The sequence below is a fragment of the Petaurus breviceps genome, unplaced genomic scaffold (assembly GCF_028583685.1).
Source record: "Petaurus breviceps papuanus isolate PSGF00001 unplaced genomic scaffold, PetGlider_PUasm1.0 37, whole genome shotgun sequence".
Classification (NCBI taxonomy): domain Eukaryota; kingdom Metazoa; phylum Chordata; class Mammalia; order Diprotodontia; family Petauridae; genus Petaurus; species Petaurus breviceps.
In genome coordinates this window covers 107,910,123-107,933,725 of record NW_027186296.1, presented here as the reverse complement: position 1 = coordinate 107,933,725, position 23,603 = coordinate 107,910,123, and the positions used below count along the sequence as shown (strand labels likewise).

General features: G+C 41.5%; 2 protein-coding genes across 8 annotated transcripts in view; one reads left to right on the top strand and one right to left on the bottom strand.

The window, feature by feature from the left end:
- The window catches only part of CEP55 (centrosomal protein 55), a 41,259-nt gene extending 40,282 nt beyond the window's left edge, over positions 1-977 (bottom strand). For all 4 annotated transcript variants that reach the window (XM_069099256.1, XM_069099258.1, XM_069099257.1 and 1 more), the window contains exon 1: positions 874-977. The gene's annotated coding sequence lies outside the window, so the exon portion shown is untranslated. The remainder of the gene's footprint in view (positions 1-873) is intronic.
- An 11,149-nt stretch (positions 978-12,126) lies between these two features.
- Positions 12,127-23,603, top strand: part of MYOF (myoferlin) — a 165,401-nt gene continuing 153,924 nt past the window's right edge. For all 4 annotated transcript variants that reach the window (XM_069099252.1, XM_069099255.1, XM_069099254.1 and 1 more), the window contains exon 1: positions 12,127-12,371. In XM_069099252.1, the coding sequence (XP_068955353.1) occupies positions 12,284-12,371 (88 nt within the window). In that variant the 5' untranslated portion in view covers positions 12,127-12,283. The remainder of the gene's footprint in view (positions 12,372-23,603) is intronic.

Genomic DNA, 23,603 nt, shown 5'->3' with positions numbered 1-23,603 from the left:
CAATTCCTGTTCTGACCTACCTACAGAAAGTCTAGTTGTTAATGGCTCTGAGGTTTTATAATTCTAAACGTACGAGCTATGACAACGATTTCGCTTCTTAAATTTCCCAGAGAGCCCTGCACATAATAGGTATTCAATTGATAGGACATTATAGGGAGAGTAAAGTTCTTTCCCATTTTTAAGAGCGTCCTGGGAAGTCAACAAATCGACAAGCATTTATTAAGCGCTTCCAATGGGCCAAGTACTGTGCTAAGTGCTGGGAATACAGATACATGGAGGAAATTCATTCAAAGAATATTTAAGCATCTTAGAGGTAGGAGAAGGAAAAAAAAGAGATAAGACAGTTTCTGCCTTGGCGGAGCTTACAGTCTGGCAGGGAGACAAGACTAAGGTAGAAGAGCTTTAACATAGAGTAGTACAAGGTGGATGCATTAGAGTCGTAGGACAAAGTGTTAGGATCGAGAACGTTGGAGAAGAGGCCCGACCAACTGCGCGGTGCAGAAGGGAATGCAGGGGGAGACTGGCTCGGAATCCCGCTGAAGGGGCGAAGGCCTCCGCGGTCCGGCCGGATCGCCTCCTGGGGACCCCAATCTACGCCACTGGGATATCACAGAATCGGGAGGCGAAAGACAAGCCAGAGAAATCCCCGATCTGGGACCGCCGCCCAAAGGACCAGGGTGGGGTCTCACAGACAACCTCGGCCGCGGGGCGGAGCAGGGCGGGGCCCGCAGCGGAGGCGCTAGCGCATCCTCCGCCGGCTTTGACAATACCAGTCCGGGTCTGCCGGCTCCTCGGTCACGGCCTCCCCCCGGTTCCAGTCTCCTGGCGACTGACGGAGCTCGGTCCACTCGGGCCACCAGCGCCATCACCCACCTGAGACAACGACGTCGTCCGCCCTCCAGCACAGCCAGACCCTCTTCAGCTTCCGGAAATTTGAATCCCGCGGCTGAAGGGGGGAGGGGAGTGACGTCACTGCCGGCGGGGGCGCGGTTCCGGCAGAAAAGGGGCGGAGAGAAAGGCTCTCTCTTTCCGCATTGGTTGTGAGCACTGATGGGGGGAGATCTGAACACGTGGACGTGGGTGGGGAGGGCGACAGAGGAGGGGCGATGCTGTCGGTCTGTCTTCTCCACCTGCAGGTCGCTGCAGCCAGTCCTAGGCTCCGAACTCGGCCTCTTACACCTGTAGGAGTCACCACCCTGAGAGCAAGTCTTTAGAAGGGGCCCCGGGGGCGGGGGGGGCCGGCTCCCCGGGTGGAATGCAGCTGGAGCAGGGACTTGGTCCCTACTGTCTGAACGCTCTTAACAAGCAGCCGGAGGCTGTACTTTTTAACCACAATTTTAAACAGTTGTCCTGTTCCCCGGCTTCACCTAAACTGCTGCCAAACGGGAGTATCAAAAAGGAGCAAACTGCTTATGGGCATCGCGTGACTCCCCAGATCTTTGTTCCGACCACGAATAATTCCAGTCCAATTAATCTGGCATTAATTTAGGACATCCTCTGTGCCAGGCACTGCCTGCCTGGGTGCTCGGGAGACTCGGGAAAGTGAAAGAGAAGAACCAGTCCCTGCCCTGAGGGTGGGAGGGAAGGGGGTGCACTTTACTTAGGTACAAATCATACCCAATAAGTAAGGTTGGTGTGGAAAAAAATAAAGTGGCTAAAATGTAGAGACAAAGGAAAGGAAATCGGGTGTCTCTGCCAGGTGACAAAAGGCTTTAGACTTTTTTTGCAAAGAGTTTTACCAGCTAATCCATAAGCATTTATTAAGTGCCTACTGTGTGTCAGGCTATTTGCCAAGAACTGGGAATACAAAAAGAGGCAGAAGGCAGTGCCTGCTCTCAAAGACCTTACAACCTAATGGGGGAGATAACATGTAAACAAATATATGCAAAGCAAGATAATAAAATATAAAGCAAAGGAAATAATTAACAAAGGGAAGGCAGTGGAATTAAGAGGAGTTGGGGAAGGCTTCCTGTGGAATGTGGGGTTTTAGTTAGGACTTAAAAGAAGCCGGGGAAGTCAGAAGAGGAGGGCATGCCAGAGGGACTGGGGGACAGCCAGAGAATATGCCCAGAGCAGAGAGATGGGGCATGTTGTTCATGGAACAGCCAGGAGGTTAGAGTCACTGGATGGGAAGAGTTATATTGGAGAGTAATGTGTAAGTAGACTGGAAAAGTAGGGGCAGGGGCTAAGTTATGAAGGGCTTTGAATGCCAAACACCATTTTTGTATTTGATCCTGGAGGCAATTGAAAGTCACTGTAGTTTATTGAATAAGGATTGACCCAGTGGACTTAAACTTTAGGAAAACCACTTAGGGGGCTGAATAGAAAATGAATCAGAATGGAGAAGGTCTGAGGCAGGCAGACCAACCAGCTGACTATTGCAATAGACCAGGCATGAGGTGACAAGGGCTGTACTAGAGTGGTAGCAGTATCAGAGGAGAGAAGGGGACATATTGGAAAGCTGTTGAAAAGGTGAAATTGACAGGCCTTGGCAAGAGTGGATATGAGGGAGGAGAGACAGTAAGGAGTCCAGGATGACCTTTAATCTTTGAGACTGGGTGACTGGGAGAATGGGCCCTCTACAGTAATAAGGAAGGTAGGAGGACTAAGGGTTTAGGGGAAAAGATAATGAGTTCTATTTGAACATATTGAATTTAAGATGTCTACTAGACATCCAGTTTGAGATGTCTGAAAGTCAGTTGGAGACTCTAGATTAAAGGCAGCAGAGAGTTTGGGACTGATAGGTAAATTTAGAATTCTCAGCATAGAGATGGTAATTAAATTCATGGGACCTGATGAGACCACTACATGAAATGGTACTGAGAGAGAGAGAAGAGAAAAGGACCCAGTACAGAACCCTGAGGGACACTTATGGTTAGACCACATGATCTTGAGGAGGATCCAGCAAAGGAAACTGAAGGAGTGGTCAAATAGGTAGGAGGTGAACCTGGACAGAGTGGTGCCCCAAAAACAGTAGTAGGATTATTAGTAGGTAGTATTGTTAGTTCCATTTTAGAGATGTGGAAACTGACACAGAGGTTAAGTGACTTGTCCAGAGTCACATAGCTAGTATATGTCTTAGACTCGGATTGAATTCAGATCTTCTTATCTCCTCCAGGTCCAGAGTTCTACCTACTTCTACTTATAGATGGAATTCTCAGATAAGGTGTGTACTCTTAAAGAAGCTAAATAACTTATCTATAGTCAGAGCCTTGCATGTCAGAGGCAGGACTCTGAACTTCCTGACTCCAAGTCTCTCAATCTCCTATGCCAAGCTGCTTTTCACCCTCCAAGTTGTTTGGAAAACAAAGTTGAAACTCTCAATCAGTATGTCCTGGAATTGGAAACTTAAAGCGGGAGAAGTCATTTAGTCTACCCACTCATTTTACAGATAAGAAAGGGAGGCCTAGAGAGATGAAATGATTTGCTCAAAGTTATAGAGGTAGTAAATGGAGAGCAGAAAGAATTTTGCAAAGATATCAATCCACAACAAGGATTTATTTAAGTGCCTACTATACTTCTGGCAAATAAAATATTAAGAAAAATAATTTTTTAAAAGCAAGAAAAAATAACAAAGAAAAAAATCTACCAATTAGCTGTATGCCCACAGGTCCTAAAAATACATCATATCACTTTTTTTCTTAAAAATTCAATTTAATTTATTTTCAAGTTTGCATTTTTTCCCTCCCCTGTCCTCTCTCCCCAAAATGAGAAAGCAAGATAAACAATATAACGTATCATTGAGCAAAACAAATTCTCCTGTTGGCCATGTCCAAAAAAATCTTTAATCTGCACTCTATCACTCATCTATTGGGAGGTGGGTAGTATGTTTCACTGAGTATTCTGGAATTTTGGTTGGTCATTGCGTTGATCAGACTCTCTAAGTTGTAGTTTTTTATGTAGTTGTAGTTTATTATTTTTTAATGCCTGGGTAATGCACAATTGGAATTTGTGTATTTCCCTACAGTCCTTCCAGTATGAAGGGACAAGATCATTTGGCAAATAGAACATAGTTTGAAACTCAGTGTTCCTTTCATGAATCCAACAAGACTAATTATTACAACATGAAGATGCAAATGTCTGGCACTTGGGATTTCAGCTTAGCCCAGGATATGTTCCTCAGAATCTATTGCAAACTGGAACTTGAGAAAGTCTGTGCCTTTGCCAGTTGCAGCTGTCTTGTCTTTGGTCAGGACCTTTGATCCATTCTGGCCTCCACCAATTTAGAATGGAAAGGAGTGTGAATATTCAGCAACCACACCAGCTAGGAATTCTGCTGCCATCCCATCCCAGCAGTCCTGACTTTCTCCATGACTCCCCTCTGTTGCAGTGTGGTCTCAATTCCTGTGACCTCTATCCCTCATTCCTCAGCCCTAAAGACTGACAACTTGGGAGGTTGGTGAGGAAAGGGTCAACTATCCTTTTATTCTTCCCTTTGAACAGAAGACTTATTCTACCACTCCTTTCTAATTTCCCCAAGTACCTGTCAATCCCTTTCTTCTTCAACAGAGGATTTATCTCCTAATTACAGGAAAATTGAGGCTTGCTCCTCTCTCCTACATTGTACCTCAAAACCCCTATACATCATCTCCTTTCTCCTTTTCTTTATTCCTTTGTTCCACCTTCTAAGGAAGAGGTGGTTTTTCTCCCTTCAAAGATCAACCCCTCTGTTGTGTACTCTGTTCATCATCCCTTCCTATCTCCTCTGGAATCTTGTCTCTGTCTCTTATCTTTATTGTCCATCTACAGGCTCCTTCCCAGATGCCAACTGACTTACTTACTTCTTAAACTATTTAACCACTTCATTTCACTCTGTCATCCCCTCAGGTTTAATATTTCTTTCACCGCCAAATGCTATATATTTATTTTTATTATATATTTTTATTTACATTTATTAACATCTGTACTTGTGACCTTTTGTTTCTTCACCTCCCACTCACTTTTCAACTCCTGGCAATCTGGTTTCCGACTGCACCAGTAGTGAAATTGCTCTCCAGAAGGCTGGCAGCTAAATTCATTAGCCTTTTCTTAGTTTTCATTCTGTTTGACCTTAATGCAACATTTGACATATTAATCCCCTCCTCTTCCTAGATATTTTCTGCTTTCCTGTCCTTCAGACGCTGCTATCTCCTTTTCCTCATCTCCTTTGCTGGATTATCATCTTGTTTCCCATTCCTCACTCCAATTTCAGCCTCTTGGATTTGATGTGCCAAGAAGATCTGGTTGCTGCCCTGGCCTGGCCTTTGCTTTATACTCATTATTTTGGCCCAGATCCTCTTTAAATCCACACTCTTTCCCTCCCCTTACACTTATTTCCAGGCTGGAAGAAGAGCAATATGGTCTGTTGTTGGAGCTGTGAATTGCCCTATCCATACTGGAAACAATTTGGAATCATGCCTCTTCCCTTTAAATTATTTGTACCCTTTGGCTTAGAGATCCCACTCCTGGAAAATGCCTCCAAGGAAGTCAGACGTAAATAAAGGTCTGGGCATATAGCCAGTCAGTCAATAAACGTGTATTAAGAGTCTACTATATCCTAGGCACTGTGCTAAGTGCTAGGCATGAGAAAATGAAAAAAGACAGTCCTTGCTTGCTGTAAATCAATCAGTCATGTTTACTAAGGGTCTTTTGTGCCAAGTACTGTGCTAAGTGCCACTCTCAAGGAGCTTGCCATCTAAGGGGAGAGACAACAGGCAAAAACAACATATGTGAGCTACATACAAGATTAACTGGAAATAATCAGCAGAGGGAAGGGACTAGAATTAAGGGAGATTGGGAAAGATGTCCCATACAAAGAGTGATTTTTGCTAGAGTTTGAAGGACACCAGGAAACCCAAGTGAAGGAGATGAGGAGGGAGAGAATTCAAACTATAGCAGACGGCCAATGAAAATGATGAAGTTGCAAAATGGAGTATCCTGTCTGAGGAACAGCAAGGAGGCCAGTGTCACTGGATCATAGAATACATGCCCTACTTTGTATCCCCAACTGTGGGGAGCCAAAGAAGCCTGGTTCAGTACTCAGATATTAAATCCCAATAGTGGACTTTAAAACAAGAATCTCTTTGAGATGTGACTTTTTTGTTAAGTTAGCTCCTGAGTTCTTTGTTATAGGTTATACTTATAAAGATGTTATTTGAGTTCTGAGATCAACAGGCTATACTCCAAGATTTTAGTTATTGAGCTAAAACATTTGATTCAGCACTCAGGTATCTTTGGGTGGTCAGCTCTAAACGTGATGTCTTTTGAGGATTGTAGCTTTGGCTTTGAAGTTTTCTCTTAATTGTATCTGTTTATGACCTGAGGCCCAGATCAAAGGTCTTACCCTAAGACTTTAGTCTGCTAGATAACAAATCCTTATCAAATTATCTATTCTGTGCTACTTCCAGGATATAACAGATTACAAGATAATGAAGAATATTTGAGTCCCCTTCCTTTGTCTCTTTTGCTCTATAAAAACCTTGTACTAAGAATCAATAAATGGAGTTCATTGTTTTTCCTTGAACTACCCACATGGCCTAGTCATTTCTTATTCCCGTCTCCGACTCATGCTAAATGCTAGACACTGAGCAGTGCACGGCACCCAACATTCAACACAGCACCTGACACATAATAGTTACTTAATAAATGCTTGTTGAGAGTCACCAAATAGCACCACTTAGAGACATAAAGTCTGTTCTGTATATGGAAAGGTCTCCTTTCAGATCTGTTATGACCTGCATGAAATCCAATTTTTCAAAGATTTCAAAGTCCCTGCTGGACTAGGAGACATAGGCCTGTCTTCATCAGGGATATAAGTAGAGCAAGGTCATCAGAGTTTTGTCTGAGAGTACTAAAATTGAGAGGGCTTTGACAGGCCAGGATTAAAGACCTCCATTTTGCTATTTTGGCTGTTTTCTCTTGAATTCAGGTTGACCCTAAGCAAGAATACAGAATAGAACCAGCCTGTGCTTTCACTGGTGTGAAAAGCTCCTACCTGAGGCAGTTCCTTCTATCTATACAAGCTGGCCCCATCACTGAACCTTACAGTCTTAGGTTTTGTGATTGGCTGAGGATCACACAGCCAGTCTATGTCAGACATAGGACTTCAACCTAGGTTTTCTTAGCTCCAGGACCAGGTCTCCCTCTCTTATCCCACACAGCCTCTCAAACAGGAAAACTTAGTTAAAATGGGAAGCTGTCAAATTGCAGATTTCCTTTCCCCAACAGGCACATTCTGGTTGTGCTGGAGCTAGTGCTGAGTGACTCAGAGATGATTGTTAAATTGCCACTGTAGGCGCAGCTAGGTGGTGCAGTAGACGAAGCACCAACTCTAAGAGTCTGGAGGATATAAGTTCAAATCTGGCCTCAGACACTTGACATTAACTAGCTGTGTGATTCTAAGCAAGTCACTTAACTCTGATTACCTTGCCAGGAAAAATAAATTCTCAAAACAAAAAACTGCAAATCAGAGTTTGGTTTATTGTTTTGTTGATTGTATTCTAGAGTCCTTTAAGTTCCCAAAGTGGGTGATACTGCCCCCGGGGGGAGGGTGCTGGAATGATGGGGGAAAGGGCAGTAGTAGCCTTGGGTGCAATAGGGGGACCTTGAATAAAAATAAGGCAGTAGTGGAAGCATACGGAAAGAAGAAAAGAGAAGAAAAATTTGAAAAACCGTTCTTACATGTTTCATCTGTTGTGTAACAGAGTTAAAGTCATAGAGATTATATTATTTTCCAAATAAATACACAAAATGCAAATTATAGTCTATAGGTGGTCAAGTCTGCCGATAAATCTTAAATAAGCAAGTATTGGCAGGCAAGCATGTCACCATTGCTGGAAAGTCCAGCATGCATCGTCAGGATATGTGCTTGTAATGACTTGTTTAGAATGAGATGCTATACAGTTACATGATGCAATATTGCATCATCAAAATTTCAATGCAAGAAAACCCCCCACAAATTTGCAATACATTATTAAAGACGCATAATTTTAAAATTTATGTTTTCTTGAAATGATACCAATTTTTAAAAGCATTAAAGGGTTAAAGAAAGTAGATTTCTAGAGGGGTGCCAAGTAATTTTTTTTTGAAAAATCACACAGCTAGTTAGGAGTACAACCATCAATCCAACCTTGGGGAGCCCAGACATAGAGGACCAGGTCTGGCCATCCAATTATGATCTCCACAGCAGTTAGATCTCCCTTGGGAATTGGTTGATGGTTAGGGCTTTCCTATTACCTAATCAGGGAATCTGGCAAGGATTAGCCTCTTCAATTAATCAATGAGCATATATTAAATACTTGCTATGTGTCTGGCATTTTGTGAAGCACTGAGTATACAAAGAAAAGCTCTAACAATCTCTGCCTTCAAGAACCTTATTTTTCAGTGGGGTAAATGACATGTACAAAAATTTATACATACAAAGTAGACAGAAAGTATCCTAGAAGGATCCAGAAGGCACTGTAGCTGAGTCTTGAGGGAAGCTGGGGATTGTAAGAGGTGGAGGAAGAGCATTCTGGGCAGGAGGGACAGCCAGTGTAAAGACATGGAGATGGACAAGGGAGCATCATTCCTGAGGAACAGTGAGTAGGTCAGTATGGCTGAGCCATAGAATGGAGGAGAGTAATGTGTAAGAAAACTGGAAATGGAGGAAATGGACAGGACGGAGCACCAACAGCTCATTGGATCATTCCACAGGAGGTAGAAGCTAAAACTGACCCTTGAAACTTGAAACATAATTTGGAGAATGGGTTGAAGAGGGTAGAGACTGAAAGCAAGGGGTCATTTAGGAGATGATTCAATGGTTTGGGCCAAACTTGATGATGATGCAGTTTAAGAGGTTCAGGGACATCCCAAAAACTGAAGTACTGAACAAGTCATCTGCAATGAATTTGAGGACTCAAGCATTCTTTAAGTCAAGGTGGCAAAGGTTTATTGTAACACAAATATCACGGGCAGAGCTCCTTAAGCAACTTACCACTTAACAGGAATGATATGCTAATTAGGTGATAACTTACAACCTTGGTCACAGGCATCATTCACTACTGGAAACCAGGGTTTCTCACAGGTGTACTTTTGGTCTGTTATGTCTATAGCAAGATAGCTTTGAGAATTGATGTCTATAGCTTGACCTCTGGATTGAATATGATAACTTTGGGAATCAATACATGATAATTCTATGGTTACAAGATAGTCCTGTTTTTCAAGAGAATTTTTTCAGAGGTCAGCTTGTTCTTGTGACATGGAAAAATAGTTTGTTTTACTGCAACGCACTTATAATTAATTGTGGGGAAAGGTAGTTTGTATTGCTGGGGCCCATTTGTGAGTTATTTTTTTAAAATTTATTTTTAGTTTTTAACATTCATTTCCCAAAAATTTTGAGTTACAGATTTTCTCCACTCATGAGTTATTACTAGGCATACTGTCTTTGGGTTGGGGAGAAAACTGTCAGGAATAGTGTTTTGAGGCTAGGGAGAAATGTGATCTTGGAATTGGGGTCCAAACACAAACACCCAAGCAGTCCATCAATGGGAGGTGAACTAGAATAGTACATATTTAAGGGGAGATAAAGGGACAGATATGAGGGATGTTGTAGTGGTACAATGAACAAGACTTGGTAACTGGATATGGGAGCAAGTAGGAAATGAAGTGTTGAGGATGATCCTGAGGTTGTAAACCTGGATGGATGACAGTGATAGCAATAGAAATATGAAAGTGTGGAGGATGTGTAGATTTAGGGAAAAAATATTGAGTTCCATTTTGGGAATGTTAAATTTGAGATGCTAATGGGACATTCAGGTAGAGATGTCCAATAGGCACTTGGTAATGTAGGACTGAGAATCATCTGTATAGAGATGATAATTGAACCTATATGGGAAAAGATGAAATGGGGAGGAGGGGAGAGACAGACAGAGAAAAGAAGAAGAAAAAGAAGGAGGAGAAGGAGGAGGAGGAGACAAAGAAAGAATCAGAGACAGAGCAAGAGACACAGAGAGAAGATAGAGAGAGAGAAGGAGGAGGAAGAGGATAGAGTGAGAGAGAGAGAAAGGAGGGGAGAAAGAGACAGAAAGAAGGAGAGAGACACATACAGGGGAATGGGGGAGAGAGAGGGAAGGAGAAAACACAAAGAGAAAAGAGAAGAAGGTGAAGGTCCAGGGCACAGTCCTGACGAACACACACACATTTAAGGAAATATAGAGCAAAGAAAACTGAGGAGCATTCCAATTAGCAGGAAGAGAACCAGGAGAGAGCAGTTTCTGGAAGCCAAGGAGAGAAAAGGTTTTCAGAAGGCAGTGGTTGACAGTGTCAAAAGCCACAGACAAGGTCAAATACACGGAAAAATGAAAAACCCCCAAACACTGGACTTAACATTTAAATCACTGGAAAAGAAACAGTTTCATATAGGTATAGGATCAAAGTCAAATTCCCTCAGGCTGGAAAAGTGAGTGGGAGGTGAGGACATGAGCGAAGAGAGTAGTGATATATTATCATTATTATTATTTTTTAGAAATTTCACTACAAACTGGGAGAAGATACAGCTTGAAGGGATAGGCGGGACAAATGAGTATTTTCTAAGAATTAGTTCCTTCCTTTCTTGCTTGCTTTTTGGAGGGAGGAAGGTAGGGCAATTGGGGTTAAATGACTTGCCCAAGGTCATGCAGCTAATTAAGTGTTAAGTATCTGAGGCCTCATTTGAACTCAGGTCCTCCTGACTTCAGGGTCCTCCTGACTCCAGGGCCAGTGCTCTATTCACTTCAATACCTCGACGCCCCCAGAACGAGTTTCTTAATAGGCAGCTGGGAGTAAGCCAGAAGATAAGGAGAAATGGAAGATTTGTGAGAGAAAAAGACTGTTGTAACTGTGACCACCAACTTCGATTATCTGACATTTATTTAGATCTTTAAGATTTACAAAGTACTTTCCAAAGATTATGTCATTCAAATTTCACAGCATTATAGACATAATTCGTCCCTCTTTAATTATAATGCAACTGAGGCTATAAGAGGTTGAATGACTTTGCCCATGACCCACAATGATCTGCAGCTAGGTGTTGAAGTGGATAGAGTTTGAGGTCTGGAGTCAGGAAGACCTGAGTTTAAATCCAGCCTCAGACATTTACTAGTTATGTGACCCTGGGCACAGGCTGAAACCTAGGTTTCCTCATCTGGAAAAAGAGTTGGAGAAAGAAATTGCAAACCAGTAGTTCTACCAAGAAAACCCCCAAAAGGGGTCCCAAAAGTTGGGCATGATTGAAATGACTAAACAATAACACAGTAAGTATCAGAGGTGAGGTTTGAAACTAAGCCTTTCAGACTCAAAGGGCAACACTCTATCCATTATACTATGTCCCAAGGAGATAAGGTCTTGGTGGATATGAGGGGGTTGGGGTCAAGGCCACAGAGTTAGCCTTGGTAAGCAAAAGAGCCTCTTTCTTAGAGACAGAAGTAAAGGAGGGCAGAATCAGGGCTGCTGAGGAGAACTTTTCCGATATGGAGAAGGGAAGAGGAGATTCAATTATAACTTCGATTTATCAGTAAATTGAGAGAAAGGAGAGTAGCTGTAGGAAGTATAGTAATGACATCCAGATTTCCTTATATTAAAAATTAAGCCTAATTAAATTTACTTGGTATTTAAAACACTGGGCATTGCAGCCTAGTTTTGAGCTTAAAAGCTAGTAAAGCTATTCCCAAGTCATGCAGAAGAGGGAGTCTCTTACTTAATTTTAAATGCTGTAAGTAGATACCTTTGGGCGTGTGAGAGGGGAGAAAGGTAGAGCTAAAATGAAAGGCACCATCGCTAATCAAAGACCTTCATCTCCAAAGCTCAGGCACCTCCAAGCCTGCCTGATACCTCTTAACTAACCATCTTCTACTTGAGAAACTGCTGCCGAAAGAGTCAAACAGAAGCATCATTTCTTAGCTCTTTCCACATTAATTATTAACCCTAAATCTATTTTAGTTCTATGTATTACACATTAATATTTTTAGTTGGAGTTTAAGAGGTTTCACTTCCATCTTTTCAGATTTCACAAGTTACTACTGCCTGTTTCTGAGTAAAAATGGGGAGTCTGAGGTATCGGTTTACAGATTGCCTGTGGTAAATAATCTGACAGAGATCCACCCATTTGACTTTTTTTTTTATTATTCCCCCTCCTCCCCCCCACCCCCCTTCCTTCTTTCACTGTAAGCAAATCACTCCCTGCCTTCTTCGCTCAGCTAGTTTTCGGAGGAGTCGCAAACACAGATGCGGTACTACCTTTACAAACTTCATTTTCCGATCGTGGCAGCCCACTACAAGTCCAGCAACCATGCTTCGGGTCATTGTGGAGTCTGCGAGCGATATCCCTAAAGGGAAGTTTGGGAAACCCGATCCAATCGTCTCGGTTATTTTTAGGGGTAAGACAGCTTTATTTTTTAGTACCGGGGTCATGTTTGGATTTTGATATAATGCAGTTTCTCGGGTAGAGATTCTGATAATAAGGTGATTGTACTGTTTGCAAAGACTCTCTGTAGGCTGTTGTTACCTATGTAGAACAGGAAATGGAATTGATTATTTTGGATGGTCTCTCCTTCCCCCCAAGGCTCTGAGACTTATTCTAAGACCTGAAATTCGAACCTCTGGGGGGGAAATGATTGCTTTGCTTTTTAAAGGAACACATGTTGATTTATCAACGCTGGTTTCTGTTATTAAAAGTCTGTAGAGGTTTTAGTTGCAAACTTTAGGTTTTTTTATACTTAATTCCTTCTGCCAGCCATAAGCCTGTTTTAAAAAGTAGTCAGCTATCCCAGCAACTCATGCTCACTAATACAATTTCATGGTGATAATCCTTTTGATGCGTTTTTGGCGATGAAAGGTGGGGATCATAGGAGCATAGCTCTAGAGCTAGAAGGGAGTTCAGAAATCCCCCCCCCCATTACAGATGAGGAAACTGAGGCTCAGAGAGATTTAAAAAAAAAACACACCCAAGGCCACATATTTAGTATGCAGCAAAGCAAAGGTTTGAAACAAGTCAAAAGATCAAAGATTTGGAGCTGGAAGGGACCTCAGAGGCCATTTAATCTAACCCCTTCTTTTTACAAATGCGGAAACTGAGACCTAGGGAGGTTAAATGACATGTTTAAGGCCCCACAAATAGTAAATGTTAGAGCTGGGGTTTGAACCCAGATGCTCTGACTCCAGATTTTGAACTCTTTTTATTGGAGTTATTATTTGAGGGTTAGTTCAATGCATTCTTTTTCTCATTTTTAATGTTTTCCTTTTTAGAAGGAAATTATTTAACTTTTGGGTGTTTGAGGAATTGGTTTTTAAGTTCTTTACTATTAGAGGGATCTCTTTAGTGGAAAGATTCCTGTGGTATTAGCACAAAGATTAGTGCATGGGGAAGACTGGGCTCTCATCTCAGTCTTCTCTGTGTGTCATTGGGGGAATAATTTAGCCCCTCTGAACCTTGGATTCCCCACTTATTAAATGAAAGGGTTGTACTGCCTAAGTAATATCTCTTCCAGTTCTAAGCTTCTATGAATCTATGAGAAAGTTATTTTTCTGCAAACTCTTGTGATCATTAAATTTTACTTAGAATGCTGGGTGAAACTTTAGTTTTAGGATCTGGCGATTGGCCATTTGCAAACACAGAGTTTAGACTCTAGAGCCCTTAACAATTAGACCATAAAGGGGAAGGGGTGAAAGGTGAAGGCAAAGAATAGAAATCTGAACCCATTCCTCCTCTCCTGTAGTTCATGCCTCTTCTTTCCCTTGTAGATCAGCCGTTCTTTTCTTTTCCTTTTCCCTTCCCAATCGAATTCGGATTCAATTCAATAAGCCTCACGTGATTGTTGACTTCAGTATTATTACTCTTGAACTGGAGTCATTAGCTGTCCGATTCCTGTAGGACACTTAGGTGAGAGGTAACATTTCAGCGTTAGAGAACAGACTGTGAAGATGAAAAGAGCAGGGTTCTAATCCAGCCTCTGACACATCCAGGAGTGTGACTGGGAGCAAGTCAATTAACCTTTCACTGCTCCAGGCAATGAAGATAAAAATTGAAGATCAAGTGTTGATTTGTATTAGGAGATACAAATTGGAGTTTCATCTCAGGTTCAGTCCAAAAGAAAAAGGGGCGGGGGAGTGGATGCATTGTGTTTGGCACTATTGTCTACTAAAACAGAATAGACGGTGGTTGGAGCTATTTGCTAAAATATGACTAAGGAATCATGTGTGGATTGCACTTAAAAACAATACACATTTGCACAACGCCTTATTATTACAAAGTGTCTTATAAAAATTGCCTACTTTGGTCATGATAGGGTCACAGATTTAAGAGCTTGAAGGAATCTCAGAGACCATTTAGATCAACCTCCTCATTTTACAGATGAGGGAACCGAGGCCCAGGGAAGTTACATGATTTGTCCAAGGTCACACAAGGAATAAGTATTGAAGGTGGAATTAAAAGTTGTATTATAAGCATCAGAGATATTACCACAGTTGTAGACTAGATATCTAGAGAACTGGGTCCCAGTTCTATTACTAAATAGCTATGTGACCTTGGAAAAGTCATTTAATGTTATTAGTCCTCAATTGTCCAATCTATAGGGCCTTTGGCAAAAACAGAATATAAGACCAGGGAGGGAGAATGTGATAAGTGATCTGCCCATGGTTACTCTGGCCTCAGACACTTACTAGCTGTGTGCCCCTGGGCATGTCACCTAACCCTGTTTGCCTCAGTTTGCTCATCTGTAAAATGAGCTGGAGAAGGAAATGGCAAACCACTCCAGTACCTTTGCCAAGAAAAGTCCAAATGGAGTCACAGAGTCAGACAGGATTGAACAACAATAACAACAACCCAGCTAGTAGGTGGCAAAAGCAGGATGAAAGCCGTTTTTAAGTATATGAAGGGTTGTCCTACGGAAGAAGAATTAGACTGGGACCTGGGGAAGACATTGTACTGTATGGTTGGGTGAGCAAGTAGAGAGTGAGAGAGAAGGGATGTTATGGATCAATTCCTGGGGAGAAAGCATGCTGCCCTGGGCATCCACACCCTGGGGTAAAGTCTCACTGTCCCTGACTCTACTCATCTGTAAAATGAAAGGGAGAGACTAAATAATCTCTAAAATCTCTCGCAGCTTTGGCATTCTAGGATTCTATGAGAACAATATATTTTTTTGAAATCCCAAAGAATCCTGGGTTCCTTTAAGCATCTGTGTATTATACTCATGTATGTGAGTAATGTATAAAGATGACTTCACCCATGACTAAGATTTGGAAACTACTTGGATCAAACTTGGTAAAGCATAAAAATTACAAGGGAAGGATAGTAAGTCAAAATAGAGCATGGTTGACTTGTTGATAGTTAAGACCTCAAGACTGTTATGGAATATGACTTGGTTCCTTTAATGATTATGAGTTCATCTAAGGCTCTGGAAGTACAAAGCCAAGTGCTAAACTGAAAATTGCTGTTACATTGGGCGAAAGCAGACCACCTAAATGACCACTCTGGACTGGTATTTCACTCCATTATCTTTTTCAGCTGTTGCCTTGTAAACTGAGGCATGCACCTTAAGGAATCTGAATCTCTTTTTACCCAGAGGGAAGATAACCTTGGGTACCCAAATTCCTCTCTTCCCCAAAGGGGAAGTAAACCTGAGGGAGACTATGCCTGTGAAATCAAGAGTGATCTTTATTAAGCAGGTATAACTTGATCATGTGGAACATACAGCCAAATGCTGAAAAAGCTCATTTGGGGAAAGCAGGGATATAATAGTTTATATTATTTTAGACAAAGGAAGGTGGGGAATAGACTGGTCCAAGGACCAAATGGAGTATGTCTCCAGGCATGAAGGGAGGGGGAGTGGCAGGAAGCAGAGGGAGTAAGGAATTCTAGGTACAAGGACTGTAGCCTTTTGATACATCAAACAAAAAGAACCTGGACAGTTCAAGGCTTGAACAGCCTCTGAAAGTCCCATAAAAATAGGATGTTTCTGAGAATCCAAGGCTAGCTGATAAATTGGTTGGTTGTCCTTCATTCTCTAAAAGGACCAAAATGATAAATCACTATGTTGGAGTCAAGTTACAGTGTGACCAACTTTGGCTGATCAGAGCAATACAAGCTTCGAATGCTCTACCAGAAGCCAGGCACAAATAGTCCATATGAACTTTTGGGGTGGAATGTCTCTACATTTATGCATCTTGTGTTTCTTTTGAGCTAATGCAATTCTGCTTTGCTCATAGAGTACAGCATCTTCTTTAATGCAGGCACTCTATGCAGGGCTGTCCATTGCCAGTGTCTCCTATGTCACACAATCAATTCCAAAGTTCTTCAGTGAGACGTTGAGAGTGTCTTTGTATCACTTCTGACCACCATGTGAACTCTTTCTTTCTTTTTTAAGCAATTGGGGTTAAGTAACTTGCTCAAGGTTACACAGCCAGTTATTTCTGGGTGTGGTGCTAAGTATCTGAGCCTGGATTTGATCCAGGTCATCCTGACACTGGAGCCAGTGATCTTACTCACTGAGCCACCTGGCCGCCCCTAAACTCTTTCTTCATTTGAGCTCTCTGTAAAATAGTCTTTTAGGTAAGTGTATGCTTGGAATTAGAACAACGTGGTCAACCTTTTGGAGTTGAGCTCTCTGAAGTAGAGTTTGAATGCTTGGCAGTTTAGCCTGAGAAAAGACCTCAGGGTCTGGTATCTTATCCCGCCAGGTGATCTTTAGAATCTTCCCAAGGTAATTCAAATAGAAGCAATTCAGTTTCCTGGCACAGCACTGGTATACTGTCCAGGTTTCACAGGCATACAACAATGAGGTCAGCACAACGGCTCTGTAGACCTTCAGTTTGGTGGGCAGTATACCCGTGTTTCCCCGATAATAAGACATTGTCTTATTATTTTTTTGGACAGAAAAACACCAGAGGGCTTATTTTCAGGGGAGGGCTTATTTTAATGAACATTGACAGCAATTTTAATAAACAGGTAAATGTGAACAAAAAAATGTACCTTTATTCAATAAGCAAATCACTGGGGAAGAACAGGATGACGCGCTCACTGCTGCAGCTCTGATTGGATGCAGCTCGGAGCACGGTGTGCGTTTCATGGGGGGGAGGGGGGACGGTGCATACAGAGGGTACCGTAATGTAGCGTGTAGCGCAGGGGATCACCTTCACTACAGTAGCAATCTCAATAGGGCTTATTTTCGGGGGAGGGCTTATTTTAGAGGAATCTTACACAGTAAGGGGAGGGCTTATTTTCGGGACAGGTCTTATTATCGGGGAAACATGGTAATACCCCTTTTCTCCCACACTTTACTTTGGAGCCTCCCAACCACTTAGCTAGCTCTGGTAATGCATGTGTCAGTCTCACCAGCTTATCTCCAGAGACTGTTCAAGGCTGGCTCGAGCTAAGCCAAGGTCGATTCTGCACTCCCAGAAAGTTTTCGCTCTTGTTCACCGCAAAGGATTGTTGGTTTGTCAAGTCATTCTGTATTGGTCAGTTACCTGGATAATGGGGGTGGGGAGCTCAAACAAATCAGGGGAGTTAGCATATTCATTTTCATACCCTCCACCATCTTGAGTACACTTCTCTCTGGTCATTTGCTAATGGCTCATGATAAAGACAAGTTTTTATACCATTAGATTGAATTAATTGCCCATCACACAGAGACTTAGAGATGGAAGAGACTATAGAGACAATTTGGTCCAAATACCTCAATTGACAGAGGAGAAAACTGAAGCTGAGAAGTTGGGTAATTTGCCCAAGATCATCCTAGCATCACAGACAGACTTAGAAGCCAGGTCTGTCTCCTAAATCCCACTCCCACCTCTACAGCTTTTGTGGGTGCCATTTGATCGACCATATTGCCAGGTAGTCAGAGACTCAAAGGATTAAGAGTTAGATGGGACCCTAGGGAGTTCAACCCTCTCATTCAACCCTCTCACTACGTATCTTGTCCAAGGTCACATAGGTAGTTAGTAGTGGAGTCTATTATTTGAACGTAAGATCTTTGACTACACATTCTTCTTCTCCAGCACCATATTGTTGTAGATGATCTTTGGATGGAGATGGAGATGATCTTTGCTAACACTACCTCAGTGCCTTGTTCATTTTCCTTTTATTTCATTTGACATACAGAACCTTTGATAATTCTAGTATCTTCTTTACACATAACTAGTTGAATGACTTTAGCTAGGTTCTTCAAATGATCAGAGAATCACAGATCTGTATATGGAGGGGCTCTAAGGGGCCACCTATTCCAATTCCATCATTTTGCTGAAAAGGAAAATGAAGTCCATGGAGGTTTAGCAACCTACTTGTCTAAGGACAAACATATCAGAAGATCAATTAAAACATCAGTTCCTTCCAGGGATGTCCTAAAGTCAGTCCTAACCAAAACCCAATTATTAGATTTTTCTGAGCACTTACATCTCAGAAGTCTGCAAATGCTTCAAATCAGGGCTCTTTTTTTATTTTTTTAGTGATGGAGAAAATGTTAATAATGCAATTGTTTAAACTTAAGAAAGTGATGGAGAAAATATTAATAATGCAAATTAAACTATGAAAGTTATTAAACATTTACTAGCACACTCTTGGCTCCTTGAGGGCAGGGACTGTCCTTTGCCTTTCTTTGTACCCCCAATATTTTGTGCATAGGATGCTCTTAATAAATTCCAGGTCACTGCCTGCTTGCCTTAGAAGTGGGATTTAAATCAGGTCCTCTTACTCTTATCTAAGACACAGTAGTTGCAGTGTGGTGGGGTAAAAGTGGTTCTCACCCTTTCTAGCTACATGATTTCAAGCAATTCACTCCATTGCCCTGAGGCTCAGTTTTCTCATCTGTAAAATGGGGATAGTGATATAATGATATTCATTGGGTATATTACCATGGGGATTCCTTTTGTGTGTGAATCAGACTAGTTGGCCATTGAGGTTCTTTCTAACTTTCAAGTTCTATGATTCTGTGATACTTGCACCATTTGCCTCAAATAGTTGTGATGAAAGTACATTGCAAGTGACTAAGCACTCCAGAAAGAAAAAACTTCATTACCTGTAAGTGAAGATAATAATTCCTCATCTGCCTATAGCTCAGAAGCTCTCTGAAGAATCCAGCTCTAAGTTCTATGATTCATTGACAATGTGCCTTGATTTATGCAAAAGATGTGTGTCTGAAGAGTTAGTTGTATGCTCTTATAAAAAAAAAATGGGAATTTCCTCAATCTAATGTGTTTCTTTCATTATGGGATGAACTACAAGCAGAGTCCTGCAGGGGTTCTATTTCTGTCCAAGTTTCTTTGACTGGCAAAGTTGGACATGAGTGAAGACTTGTGTTCATCTGATTCTCTGTGGTTAGTGAAGACAGTCTTACAAGCAATAGGGATCTTAGGTTCTCTGCCATTCAAGAGAACCACATAGCTGACAGGACACAGACATAATTTTCAGGGTCAGCTGACCAATCTACTCACCCTTAGTCCTGTGATTATCCAAAGAATTTCTGGGATTTGTTTTGTTCTCTCTGAGCACTAGCAGCAAATTATCTCTGCTCTGAAAATCCCCCCCCCCCTTCTGATTGGTAACCTCCTCCCTTTTTCTAAAACTTCCATATACTCCATGCTGGAAAATCTCTTGTCACTCGTCTGAACATCTAAGATCTCACTGGTCAATCCAGAGCTATCCCTACTCATGGCATCAGAGATGGGAAAGAATCAGGCATGCCTGACAGAGAGCCTGCACATTCCTTATATAATCCTGAGTTAGTTATCCTGATGTAGAGGTGATGAAGGACTCAGGCATCAACTAGGAAGAGTGATGAGCAGTGGCAAAACCTAGGCATGTACAGTCAAAGAGTGGCCTTTTGCAAAACCATTACTGATACTCACCTCTCTTCTTTCCCCTCCTCCCACCCCCCAGTTGAATTCTTCATTGTCTCTGCCTCACCCTCTTTTCCCATCTCCTTGGTGTCTCATCTTAGGCCTTGATCCTTCCTCTGTGTGAGTTAAAATGTTCTATCACATAAGCCTACTGCTTTATAAATTAATCGACTGTCTGACTTTTATGAAGCCCTTTTTTCAGCCTCCAAACTTAGTTAGTAAGCAAGGCAAGTATTATGGTGAAAGGCAAAAAGAGGGTCTCCCAAGAGTGTTACTAGCATCGCATACTTACTAAGTACTTTAAAAAGCAACAGGATTTAACCTACTGAGTCATTAATACCACTTCCTGGAGTTGGGAGATTGGACACTTTCCATCCACATGGCCCAACCCTACTTAAAGTTGGTTTGTTTCAGAAGCCCAGTACTTAGAGGCCTAGTCTGCTGACTCCTATCCCTTTGTAAAGGTGGAACTCCCTTTAATTAGTTGACTTGGTTTGTTTGTTTTCTCAGTAGTGTTAAGCACTTACTCTCAGCCTCTGGGTATCTTTATTTTTTTCCCTTTTTGATGAGATGAGAGACAATTTACCAGATTCATCTTCTGGCCCTTCTTTGATATTTTTTGTTCACTGGTGGTTATAGAATCTGAGAGCTTCAAGAAATTTGAGAGATTATCAAATCTAATGCCCTCTTTTGATAGTGACTCTAAAAGGCAGCCCATTGTGGGAAGTCAAATAAGAAGTAAGTAGCAGTCAAAATGAGAACCAGAGGCTTGGAACAAAGTCTGTCCCATTGTACCACACTGCCTCAGGTCTGTTCTCCACAACAAGTAACACATTGTTGACATTGAATTGGCATTTAATTCTTTCATTCAACAAGCATTTGTTTTTTTCCACTCGGTGTTTTGATAGAATATCAACAATAAATATCCTGTTTTTACATAATCTTCATTTCTAAATATTTATATTTATCAAAGTGCACTAAGACTTTTTGGGACACTTTCTGTATCTCTTTCTCCTTTCCTTACCCAGTGAACCATCCCTGGTAATAAATAATAAAACAGAAAGAAGAAAAGAAAGCAGTTTCATAACCAACCTGTTAATTGAGTCTGATGTTCATATGCCATGTTCCAAACCCATAGGCCCCCACCTCTCCTGTGAAGGTAGGGAGATAGTTTTTATTTTATCTTCAGACGCAGCCTTGGTCATTATAATTAGACAGTGCTGAGTTTATTGTTTTTGTTGTTCTTTTCATTTACATTGTGGTCATTATATGTATATTTTTCCTGGTTCTACTTACTTTACTTTACATCTATTAATATGTCTTCTAATGTTTCCCTATCAGTCATATTACACTATATTCATGTACCACAATTTAGCAATTTTACAATCTTTGGGTACTTACTTCCTCTCTGGATTTTTTCTCCTACAAAAAGTGCTGCTGTAAGTGTGATGGTGTTCTAAGTAACCTTTCTCTCTATGACTTCTTTAGGCTACACACTTAACAGTAGGACCTCTGGGTCAAAGGCTATTGACATTTTGGTCACTATTTTAGCATGATTCCTAATTGCTTTCCAGAATTGTTAGACCCCTTCACAACTCTACTGCCCATATGTTGGTGAGCCTGTATTTCCATAACTCCTTTGACATTGACTCTTTTGTCATCTCTGTTTATTTTTTTTAAAGGATAGAATAATTAGATTGGAACGGAATTAAGAAGCTATTTTTTTTTTTATTTTGCCCCCAAGCCCTGAAAGGTTCGGTGATTTGCTGAGGGTTACATTTACCCCTTTACCTACTAAGTCAAGTTGCCTCTACTTAAGACACCATATGATTATAGAATCTTGGACTTGGAAGGATGTTGGAAGGTAATTTAAACAACCTCCCAACTTTCAAACGGTATTAGACTTAAACCTACTTTTTTGTTGTTGATTGGTCGTTTTTTGGTTACGTCTGACTCTTTGAAACTGTATTTGGGGTTTTCTTGGAAAAGATACTAGAGTGGTTTTCCATTTCCTTCTTTAGCTCATTTTACAGATGAGCAAACTGAGGCAAACAGGGTTAAGTGATTTGCCCAGGGCCACAGAGCTACAAAGTATCTGAGGCTAGATTTGAACTCAAGTCCTCCTGGCTCCAGCCTGCACTGTGCTACTATCCACTGTGCCACCTAGCTGCTTGGTATTAATATATAATACCTTCTTAGTATTCAGTTATGTTGTGGGATAAAAGGTATATTCCTGAATGCTTAGCTTACCACTTTCCTAGCACCTATTCCTAGAAACTAATAGATGAATGGAGTATCAGTACTCTTTAAAATTTTATTTATTCATTTTATTTATTTTAAGACTATGTCTGCTTATTGCTCCCAGGTTAGAAATGCAGGAGCTTCTCACTGACCTCTCCCACTCTTATCAGCACAAGAGTTTTGAGCTGCCCTGTTTCTGTCCTAGGTCAGTTCACCCCTGCCTAGGCAACCTGGTGGCCCTTCTCTCCCAAAAACTCACCATATTAATGTTGTACTTAGCTTGGATACTCAATGGGGTAAACCTATTAAAATTCAAAACTCCTGAGCTCAAGAGATCCACAATCCTTAGCTTCCCTGGCAAGAGAGATTACATGTGTGTGCTACCACTCTTGGCCCTAGCATTCTTTAGAGTCTTGATCCTGGATTTGAGAACATTGAAAAGAACAACATGAGACTGTGCATACACAAATATTTTTAAAGCTGGTTGGATGCTTTAAATTTTAGGTAATGCATGTAATATAATACACCAATCATTTCAGAGGCTCCCAGTTAGGTCTGGCCTGGTGTGAGCAGTGGAGGAACCATTGTATTTGAGGAAGGAATGGGTAGATTTCCCATACAAAGATATTTTCTGCATTTCCTGCCACACTTTTTGAAGTTCCATCGATGGAAGATCCTCTCCTTGGTTCTTAAATGCTTTTCTCTCTCTCCTCTTTCTTTGATGATGTTATCATCTCCCATGGGTTCAATCACCAATTCAGTGCAGATGACATTAAGATCTACTGTTTATCCAAAGTCATCTCTCTCCTAAGCCTCAGACCCACATCATTAAATACCTATTGGTCATTTCTAGTGGGATATTCTGTAGGCATATCAAACTCAACAAGTGAAAAACAGAACCCTGTTTCTTTCCAGGGCACCAACATCTTTTCATTCACCCATACTTGCAACCTCAGAGTTATCCTCAACTCTCCCCCCACCCCCACCTACATCCATCCACTCTTGTTCTGATATCTGAAGCCAAGTCTTATTGATTTTACCTTCACAACATTGTTAGCATCTGTTGTCCTTTCTCCATTCACACAGCCACCCCTAGTTAGCCCTTTGACACTTCTTGCTTGAACTACTGCAACAGCCTATCCATACCAAAATAATATTTGTAATGTGTGTATCTGACCATGTCGCTTCTCTGCTCTGAAAGTTCAAATGCTCTGTTATCTCTAGGATAAAATACAGACTTGGCATTTAGACCCCGTTTACAGTCTGACTCAAACTGATCTTTCTAGACTTATCACACATCACTCCCCTACATGCATTCTCCATTCTAGCCAAACATTCACTTTTTCTTCCTCTCACACTTCATTCCATCTCTTGCCTTTGAACAGGATGTCCAGGATTCCTGGAATGTACTCTCTCCTTGTTTGTGTCCTGTAGCCTTCTTAGCCTCCTTAGAATTCCCAAGTTCCTTCAGCTTAAATGACTATAAACAAGGCCTTTCCTGATTGCCCCCCAGTTTCTGGTGCCCTTACGTCTAA